The following is a 10,937-nucleotide window of genomic DNA, read 5'->3' as shown; positions in this document are numbered from 1 at the left end:
ATAAGAAGAGTCACCAGCAGAGACAAAGAAAAGATGAGGATGTCTCTTTCCACAAAACCCATTTCAGTGACTGAAGAAGCATCTGCTCTATGATAATATTGGGGGACCTGATCACATCTCTCAGCACTGGACAGATCATCTAGGCAACAAGTTAACAGAGTAACCATTATTCTTTCAGAAGGAGAGAAGAAATCTAGGGTAATTAGAGGGTGGAGGGGGAGGGAATGGGGGAAGGGGAGAGGTTGGACAAGAGGCATAAAGAATAATTATGATTTGTAACAATATATATGCTAGTAATACTGATTTAATCAACATATCTCAATGTTCAACCCCCAAAATATGTATAATCGATTTTGATTCAATAAATAAAATAAATTATTAAAAAATTACTCATGTACCTTGATTCTACAATTAACGCTTTATTATATAGTTGACGCTTGAACAACATGAATTTGAACTATGCAAGTCTATTTATATGAGTATTTTTTTCAGTAAATACAGCCATCCCTCTGTATCTGCAGGTTCCACATCCAGTTTCAACCAACTGCTGTTGAAACACTTCAAAATACAGTATTTGCGGGATTTGGAACATGCTTATACAGAGGAACCTGCATATACGGAGGAACCTGCAGATAAGAGAACCAACTTTCACATCTGCAGTTTCCGCGGGGCTGCCTGTGAAACTTGAGCATCCTTAGATTTGGGTGTACTGACATAGGGGGGTAGGGATCTTGGAACCAATCCCCTGTGGATACCGAGAGATGACTGTAGTTGCTTTATCACATACCTGTCCATCCCTATATCCTCTCATCACACTAGATTTTTTTTTTATGCTTTTCAAATTAAGTTGCACACATTAGAGTGCTCCTCACCCCCAAATGCTTCATCATGCTTGTCATTAACTAGAGTTCAATGTTTGTGGTTCTTTTTTCCCTTTGAGGTGAAATTTACATACAGTGAAATACAGAAATCTCGAGTGTGCCATTGGATACACTTGGACAAGTGGTGCACCTGTGCAACACAGATCCCTATCAAGATGCCCAATATTATCACCCCCAGAAAGCTCCATCATTCCCCTCCCCAGTTAATTCTACTTACTCCCTACAACCCTAGGCAATCATTGTTCTTAAGTTTTTCTTCCTATTCTAGAATGTCAGATGAGTGCAATAATATGTGTAGTATTACATGCTTTGCAGGCTTCTTTCTTTCCACTTAACATTCATGGTCTTCCTCTGTGCTTTCTGTATTTTCTAAAATGAGCATGTATTAATTACCTTTTTTTTTTTCTTTTTGTCTTTTTTCGTGATTGGTAACGGGATCGCAACCCTCAGTGTTGCGCCCGTACTGTGACCGGCAACGGGATCGCAACCCTCGGTGTCGCGCCTGCACCACGCTCAAACAGTGAGCCGACCGGTCTCTATATGGGATCCGAACCCTCGGCAGGAGCGCCACCACACTCCCAAGAGCCGCACTCAACCGAGTGCGCCACCGGGCCAGCCCAGTATTTCTTTTTATTATCAAATAATATTCCATTGTCTGAATCTATCACAGTGTATTTCTTCTTTTGATGAATGCCCGAACTGTGTCCAGTTTTGGACAATTAAGAATGAGGTTCCTGGGCCGGCCCGGTGGTGCACTGGAGAGTGCGCCGCTTGGGAGTGCGGCGGCGCTCCCGCCGAGGGTTCGGATCCCATGTGGAGACCGGTTCCTGCTCACTGGCTGAGCACAGTGCGGGTGCAACACCGAGGGTTGCGATCCCGTTACCGGTCAGTAAAAAAGACAAAAAGGAAAAAAAAAATGAGGTTCCTAGGAACTTTTCTATATGAGTCTTTCTTTGGACACACATTTTCATTTCTCTTGGGTAAATATCCATGGAATTGCCGGGTCATAGAGTAGATGTGTTAGATTTTATAGGAAACTGCTAGCCCTTTTCCCAAAGTGGTTGTACCATTTTACATTTCTAGTAATAAGGTGTGAGAATTCCAGTTACTCCACATTCCCATCAACATTGATATGAGGGCTCTTCAAAAAGTTCATGGAAGAAATTCATATTATCTTTTGCTTCTATTTTTTCATGAACTTTTTGAAGTACCCTTGTGTTGTCAGTCTATCTAATTTTAGCCATTCTGCTGGATGTGCAGTGGTATGTCATTGTGGTTTTAATTTGCATTTCCCTAATGACTAATGATATTGAGGCTTTTTCATGTGCTTAATGCCTATTTATATATCTTCCTTTGTGAAGTATCTTTTCAAAGCTTTTACCCATTTTTAAAATTGGGTTTTCTTTTTTTTTTTTTTTTTTTTATCTTATTGTAGTTGTTTATATTTCCCGGATACCAGTTCTTTATCAGATATATATATATTTAAAAATATTTTCTTCCAATTTGTACATGCCTATTAATTTTCTTAATGATGTCTTTTGATGAGCAGAAGTTTTTAATTTTAATGAAGTCTAATTTATCAATTTTATCTTTTATGATTATTGCTTTCTGTATCCTCTTTAAGAAACCTACCCTGTTGGAGAAGATACTCTCCATCTTTTTTTTTTTTTATAAGAGTTTTATAGTTTTAGCTTTGAAATTTAGGTCTATGATCCATCTCAGATTAATATTTGTGAATGGTTTGAATAGATGTTAAGGGTCATTTTTTTCCATTTGGATATCCAGTTGTTCCAGCACCAGTGTTGTGAAAACTTTCCTTTCTCTATTGGATTCCTTTGGCTCCTTTGCCAAAGATCAGATGACTATTTAAGTATGGATCAATTTCTGGGCTTTTCTTTTCCATTTAACTGTTTGAAGATTCTATGCACATAACTGTTATGATTTCTGGAGGTTTATAAGAAGTCTTGAAACCAGATAGTGTAAGTCCTCCAACCTTATTCTTTTTCAAGATAGCTTTGGATATTTTACGTCCTTTCTGTTTCCATTGTAGAATCAGTTTGTTGGTTTCTAAAGAAAAGCTGGTGGGATTACAAGTGCAGTTGCATTCAACCTATAGCTCAAGTGGGGAAGAAGTGAGCAGTTTTTATGTGCTAGACTGTTGTAAGCTCTTGATTACATCCATGAACAAAACAAAGATCCTGGCCCTACTGTAGCTTACATTCAGAGTGGATTTTTTTGTTGTTGTTGATTTGTTTTCAATCAGAATTTATTTATTTAAATTTCTGATGATTTCCTTAGATGGATTCCCAGAGGTAGAATTACAGGATCAAAGAATATGAACTTTTTCAGGCTCTTTAAACATATGACCAGATTGCCTTCTAACTCAGCAAGTATTTATCTTCCGTAGAACTAAGCACTACCCCTCAGCATTTTGGAGGTCTAGCATGGTGATGATGTAGTCAGTTTCTGCTCTTGAAGCACTTCATTCAGCTGGAGAGACAAGATGCCATTCATGAAACAGTTGGGTCCTGTCCGGTGTTTAATGAAACCCAAATTAAACATGCAATGTCCAAATAATCCTAAGAATACAAGGGGCAGAAAAGAGGTCAGCTTTGGCTAGAGTTAACAGATCAGACATCGTGGGGGTGCTGGAATCTGTAGTGGGCACTGAAGGTTATGGGTAAGTGCTGGGCAAAGGAACAGGAAGGAACCGGGCCTTTCAGGTTGGGCAGCATGAATAGAGGTGCAGCAAGTACTTGTTTTCTGTGGAGACCAGCCTGGCTGGGGTGGAGGGTGTGGGCTCAGGGACAGTAAAAGCTCCTTTTCCATGGGCTGGTGAAATCTGGTTATGGACAGCCCTGGATGCCAGGATTCTTGAACTCAAAGAAAAGGAAAATGCCTGTCTTCCTGCTTTCCCTCTTTATAGGTGCTGGGCTGTGCTGTGGAGCTCCCTGATGTCAGTTGCAAGCGGTTTCTGGATCAGCTAATTGGATTCTTTAATTTTTACAATGGACCTGTTTCTCTGGCTTATAAGGTATGTGTATAGTGTTGAGGAGGCTTAGGCTGAGCTTCCTTAGCAAAACTAATATTGCTAGAACACAGCACTTACTCTGGGGTCAGTTATACTTAACATAAACACATTGTGTCTAGTGACAAATTCAAGGGGCCTTGGAGCCCTTCTCAGGTGCCTTTGTTCCCAGATGTTTATCCCCATCTCCTCCTCCCTGGGACAGTTAGAAAGAGCAGGCTCTGGTTGCCACCCTTACCCAGCAGGTGCCCTGGGTCTGTAATGGGGTCGGTTATCGGGTGGTAGTGAGGGGCTCTTGTGTGTGGAGAAAGTTCAAAACAGACCTTCCCTCCTGGCCACTTTCCCATGTGAGGAACAATTTCTGTGGTTGTTGGGATCCTTGCCAAAAAGTCTGTCCCACAAAATCTCAGCTATTCACCTCAGGCTGTTTCTGTTTTAGAACTGTTCTCAGGAAGAACTGAGCAGGGAATGGGACACCTTCATCGAACAAATTCTGGAAAACACCAGTGACCTGCATAAGATATTCAATTCCCTCTGGAACTTGGACCGAACAAAAGTAACATTCTTATCCTCCTTATTCTTTTCATATATAACAGAGGTTTTAGACACTTTAAAAATATTCCTTAACTGAACTGTATCTAGAGAAGTGAACAGAATATGACCTGTCCCAGGCAGGGTGGCTGTTAAGCCCTGCCCTAAAGTTCCATGCTGCTGCCCAAAGGTGGCCGGGTGAGCTTGGACAATCCAGGTCCCCTCTCAGAACCTAACTCCCCTTACCCAGAAAGTGGTGTGGTCATACCCGCCTTCCAGGGCTGTTTTGATGATAAAATGAGTCAGTACCCAAAATAACACCAAGTAAATGCTCAGTAAAGGGAATTATTGTTCTGCTAATGCCTTAAAAGTGTTGAACTCAGTAATTGAAGGTCTCCTCCTCTCTTGATGTTAATATCATATGATTTAATCTCAACATCAAAAATGCCCTTAACATTTTAAGAAAAGGGTTGCTGTATCTGAGCGTGAGTGGTTGGGAAGTGTTTTGGTGTCTGAGCCATTTTACTTGGCCTCACCCCCTCTGCTGCCCCTTAAGAACCAACCACCAGATCCCTGAGCATCTCAGGAGGTGAGGCATGTTCTGCACTGTCAGCCCCCCTGTGTCACGCTTCTGTGGTAAATAGTGTCACTTCCACAAAGGTGTGGCACTGTGACTCAGCCTTCATAGAGCATGGCTCTGCTAGAAATGGGGAAGGGTTTTGAAAGAAAGTGAGCCAAGATGCCAAGTACCGATCAAGCTTTATTAAAGGAAAAGAATCTGCCAGGCTGTGCTCAAAGTGGAAGACAGCCCAGGGCTGCCCAAAATGGGGGACAGCACCAGGTGTGGGGGTAGGAGAGCTTATATAGTGCGCCAAGGGCTGTCTGATACCATCAAGGAGGGCATTATGCTAATGTGGAAACTATGCAACCAGCGTGGAGAATTGCGCCCTTGCCGAAGCAAAGGGTTTCTGTTTAAGTCAGGAGGCTTCTCGTAAAGGGAAGGGGGGAGGGGTTTGGTGCTGGAGTGGAAGACAAAGCCAGCAGTTATTTTGTGCTTATTGTGTGCACAACGGTGCTGGTCTTGTCCAAAATCCATCAGGTTTTCTCTGTTCCTGTGTGGAGGACTTCTTGAAGTTGGCCCCAGAGCCTTACAGACTTTCTGGCTGGGATGGGCACAGCCTTGAGGCCGTGAAAGAATAAACTTAACTTCTTCACGTGGCAACAGCTTCAGACCCTGGCTCCCTTACATACTGAGTTCTAACACCTAATGGATATTCACAGCTTTCTGCTGCCAAGCAGGCAGGTGGAAGTATGAAGAGGCTGTTGGTTATTGCTAGACATTCTTGACCAGGTTCAGATGCTTTTCATGTATTTTTAGGGATTTCTAGGCAACTGACTCCTTATAAGGATTGTAGAATTGAGGCATATTTCCCTGAGTGAAAGACCATAATGTTTTCATTTTATGTTATGGAATAGAATTACGGGACATGGTCAGACATCAGCCAAGCCCACTGTATTGCCATGGGGACTGCACATCAGAGGGAGGGTGCAGCATGGGTTTTATCTGGTGTTGTATTTGAAGGGTATGCCCTCCTCTTATGCTGCTGTCTGGTCTCAGCATTGATAGTCAGGGTCTCCTAGGTGATCCTAGCCATATGCCATATTCACTGCACGTTCCAGCTTCCAGAGAGGCCTCCTTGTTCCAAGAACTGGGCGTTTTGTGGTGTCAGCAGTTCTGAGTGTAGAGAGGTAGTACAGTACCAAGGCATGATGCCAATTATACCATGTGACACTTTCTCTTTTTTCCAGACTTTGGGTTAGAACTTGCCTATGTGTCCTATAAAGCCCTCTTTCCTTCTTCCCTGGCTGATGGCGGGTGTGCTTCTCGCCCTGCACAGGTGGAGCCCCTCTTGTTGCTGAAGGCAGCCCTCATTCTGCAGACCTGCCAGCGCTCGCCTCACATTCTTGCTGGTTGCATCCTCTATAAAGGACTGTGAGTAACGCCAGACTGCTCTCCTTCACCCATTTTCGCCTGCTGCAGAACTGACCAACCTGGCCATCTCCAGATCAGGGGTGGGAAGCTCAGTCTCTGGCTAGTTCCAAGTGGGCTGGTTTGGCAAATACCAGGTGGTTTAGGTTTGATTTAAGGTATGCACCTGTCTTTGAGCAAAGCTGGGAAGTAAACTGTTATGTTCTGAGGAGTTAGGTATATAAAAGGGACCCATGTAATTCTCAGTGTGGGGCATGCCATTATAGTTGCCAGTCTACAAAATGCTAATAATGCCAATCCCCCAATGTCGCCAGCAGTTAGCATCATAAACAATGGGGCTGGAAGCCAGCTGCTGCCTTCCTGCTGCTGCCAGGGGACCCTGGTGTGCTGGCTGTGGCTCAGCTCTGCCAAGCAGCTTTACAGGCCTTTACCCAGGCTCCTACCAGCCTCTTAGCCAGATCCATCTCTTGGTTGGCTTCTGAGAATTCACTGCATCTCTCTACGTAGCTGGAGGGCCTCTTCATGAGTCTGAGTGCCTAAGAGCCACTTGACGCATCTTCCAGGGCCTCCCTCCTCCTGGAGGGTTTACTCTCAGCCCTGGGCAGGCAGGGCCGTTGCTCTGCACCCAGAGTTTTCTGCCAACCAGATGATTGTGGCTGGAGAAGCATTCCAGGCTCTCACAGGGACCCTCAGGCCTGGCAAACTGGACTTAGAATCCTGGCTTCTCTTTTTACCAGCTGTGTAACCTTGGGCAACTTACTTAACCTCTGTTTTCTCTTTTGGGAAATAATATTTTGTGGAGAATGAAATAACAGATGTGGGGGCCGGCCTGTGGCTCACTCGGGAGAGTGCAGTGCTGATGACACCAGGGCCACGGGTTCGGATCCCATATAGGGATGGCCGGTTTGCTCACTGGGTGAGCGTGGTGCTGACAACACCAAGTCAAGGGTTAAGATCCCCTTACTGGTCATCTTTTAAAAAAAAAAAAAAAAGAAAAGAAATAACAGATGTGGAAGGACTAAGCACAGTCCCTGGTGCATGTATTACCCCCTTCACTGTTCTCGTCCTGACTGTTCTGAATCAGCTCCTGGGGCTTCCTAGCTCACCAGTGACATAGCCATCAAAGAATATTTTTTTCCTTATTTTGCATTTCACATTTTTTTCCTTTTCTTTTTTTTTTTTTTTTTTTTTTTTTTTTGCAGCTGGCTGGTACAGAGATTTAACTCTGTACTGTGGTGTTATCTATTTCTTAGGTATTTTTAAATTATATAGCTAATGACATGAACACATTTTCATTGTGAAAAAAAATTAGCCGGTAAACACACAGAGCACAATTTAAAAGTTCCCTTCTCTTTTCCTCACTCTCAACCCACCATCAGCAGTTTCTGAGTGTTTTCACACACCTGTATATGTGTGTATATGCATGATTTTTCGGGGGTGGGGTTTCTGTCTACGTAAGCAGGATCATATGGTTCCTGGACTTAATGTGCATAGTAGAGATCTCTTTACCAGTCTGTATTGGTTCACCTCATTCTTGTAAAGGCTGCACATTTTTTGGTGTTCCGGTTGTTCCATGATTTATTTAACTATTTTCCTTCTGATGGACATTTAGGTTGTTTACCCATTTTTTTTGGACATTTTTGCCATTTTCCCTGTAGTGAATATTCTTACTTATACGTCATGATATAAGCTGAATCAAAGGGTTTAGGCATTTTGTTTATTTATTTATTTGACAGTTTTTTATTAAAAGATAATTGATTATATATATTTGTGGGGTACAGAATTGAATATCAATATATGTGTACAATATGTGGTGATCAAATCAGGATGATTAGTATACTCATGTTTACAAAATGTCATCAATCTTTGTGACTCTTAACTTGTTTCTTGCCAAATCTCCTTCCTTTCCCCCTTTTCCACCTCTTATAACCACAGTTTTGTTCTCTTTTTTTGGGGGGGTGGTACAGTTTAGACATTATAAACGTTGCTAGGAACTGCCAGAAAGCCCTCCCACCAGCCATGTCCTCAAGATCCTCGACAACTTGGGCTGTCAGGCACCTTTTAAATTCAGAGTCTGTCAGTGTATTTTTTCTCATGGTATTCTTGTTTCTGTGTTTGATCTCCTAGGATTGTCAGCACCCAGCTGCCACCCTCCCTCACCGCCAAGGTCCTGCTTCACCGCACTGCACGTGAGGACCAGGTATTGTAAAGGCCACCTGCCTGGAGAGAATGCTTCACCCAAAGTATCTGTCACTGCTCCTGGCAGGTCTGATCCTGAAAGCCAGATGGATTGAGAGCAGCAGCCATGGCCATGGGACAGTTGTTTCACTTAACCTTGTCAGGACCCCATGTCCATCAGTATGGCTTTCCTCAAGAGTGAAGCCGAAAAAATGTTTCTTCTACATGGTAGTCTTGGATAGTTGGTGTTTCTTCAAACCTAGTGGATCTATGAGAATGTGACTTCCCACGAGAATGGCCTTTTAGGTCAAGGATATGTCAGATTTTTCAGAGACAGACTGTAAAGGATGTGTCCTTAGAAAGACTTAGGGAAACAGAAACTTTAAAACAATACTTCCATTTTGTATTTATTTAATTGTTTTTATTATGAAAAAAGGTCACACACGCTCATTGAGAATAAAATTGCTCACAATTGGATGGCACGGAGGTAACACCACTGTTAGCATCTGGCATATTTCCTCCCAGCCTGTTTTTCTTTTGCTTTGTTTCTTTTTTGTGTATGAAGCTATGGCTTCAAATGTATCATAAGGCTCTCTCTTTGCACTTATTAAATCAAGACATTTAAAGTGTAGTGGGGCTCTACTCAGGCTCCTTAACACTGTTGGTGCAGGTGTCAATTAGAATAGCCTTTCTTTCTTTCTTTCTTTCTTTATTTTTTTTTTCCTTTTTGTCTTTTTTCGTGACCGGTAACGGGATCGCAACCCTCAGTGTCGCGCCCGCACCGCGCTCAACCAGTGAGCGGACTGGTCTCTATATGGGATCCGAACCCACAGCGGGAGCGCCGCCGCGCTCCCAAGCACCGCACTCTACCGAGTGCGCCACCAGGCCGGCCCTAGAATAGCCTTTCTGATAAACAGGTTGATAATGAGAGTATTAAGGATGCCCTTTCCTTTTTCCTAGTAATTCAGCTTTTGGGAATCTATTCTAAGAAAATAATCTAACTGCAAGTAAAAGATTTATGTTTAAAACTTTATCGTAACAGGTTTTATGAAAGTGAAAAATCACATAAAACTTAAATGTCTAAGGTAGGAGTTGGCAAAGTGTGGCCAGTGGGCCAGTCATCTACAAATAAAGTTTAATTGGACTACTTTTGAGCTTCAGTGGCAGAGTTGAGTAGTTGGGACAGAGACCATACGGCTTTCAAAATGGAAAATATTACTTTCTTGCCCATTACTGGAAAAGTTTGCTAATCACTGGTCTAAGGCAGGGAAATGCTTAATTTATCTGTACTGCTTTAAACTTTATAAAATTTTAGTCAGACATTTAAAATGGCCCCAGATGTTTTGAAGACAGGAACTGAAGGTTACTGTTTTAAGCAGAAAAATGGCTTGGCCAAGTTTTATGAAGAGTTTTATGTAATGTGATCTCAAAAGTATAAAAAAATATATAGACTTAAAGAAAAAACTGCCCAATATTAACAGATTTAGCTTGGGGAGGGGTGAGGGATTATATGTGATTTTTTTTTTTTTTTTTGTAAGAATTTTTTCTAGAGTAGACTAATGTATGGCTTAGTAATCTAAAATATGAATATTAACAGATTTAGCTTGGGGAGGGGTGAGGGATTATATGTGATTTTTTTTTTTTTTTTTTGTAAGAATTTTTTCTAGAGTAGACTAATGTATGGCTTAGTAATCTAAAATATGATTTTTTTTTTTTAAATCACCAAAAAACAAAAAAGAAAGCCATATTATTTTATAAGAGTGAAAGTCATTCTGTCTAGGAGAGCAGTTTTTGTCTGGCTTTTTCAGTGGGTTCTTTTGGAACCTTGAGGTTGAGATGAAGGTTTGGTTTTCTTCTGAGAAAATCCCCAGGTTTCTGGCCTGGATTGTGAACCAGAATAAACGAGAGAGGTCTGGTATAGCAGATTCTGTTTAGGTCAAATCCTTTATAGTGAAGGTCATAAGACTTTCACATTTTTGTTATTGTGGAATTGATGTGAATTCTATGTCAAGGGCCGTGGCAGATGTGCCTGTATTCCGGAATATGAGTTCCCCAAAAGTGTAAGAGAACACAGATCCTCACTTTTATTCCTAGACGGGAGAGACAGAAACTCAGAACTGAAGGCGTGATGTGAGTTTGGGTAGAGCTGTTGCCTTGTGCCCGTCTGGGCCCGGGTCCCTGCCTCCTCCCAGCCATGGCAGGAACAAGCAGCTTGGGCGAGCTTCTGTTCCATCTGCTTGGCTCTTGGCATGTGGTTGGGACAAGCTTTTGGGCTTGGCCAGGTTTTATGAACAGATGGCACAGTGAATTCCTGATTGTTAGGTCAAGA

The 10,937-nt window shown here is 42.3% G+C and overlaps 1 protein-coding gene across 1 annotated transcript in view; it reads left to right on the top strand.

The window, feature by feature from the left end:
* Positions 1-10,937, top strand: part of HPS4 (Hermansky-Pudlak syndrome 4) — a 33,514-nt gene that overhangs the window by 8,736 nt on the left and 13,841 nt on the right. Inside the window, exons 5-8 of the mRNA XM_008578283.1 lie at positions 3,808-3,915; positions 4,349-4,465; positions 6,339-6,433; positions 8,558-8,630. Coding sequence (XP_008576505.1) covers positions 3,808-3,915; positions 4,349-4,465; positions 6,339-6,433; positions 8,558-8,630 — 393 coding nt within the window. The remainder of the gene's footprint in view (positions 1-3,807; positions 3,916-4,348; positions 4,466-6,338; positions 6,434-8,557; positions 8,631-10,937) is intronic.

Source organism: Galeopterus variegatus, unplaced genomic scaffold, assembly GCF_000696425.1.
Source record: "Galeopterus variegatus unplaced genomic scaffold, G_variegatus-3.0.2 Scaffold1656, whole genome shotgun sequence".
Taxonomy (NCBI): Eukaryota; Metazoa; Chordata; class Mammalia; order Dermoptera; family Cynocephalidae; genus Galeopterus; species Galeopterus variegatus.
Note: the sequence above shows the minus strand (reverse complement) of the source record. Positions and strands in the feature narration are given on the sequence as shown.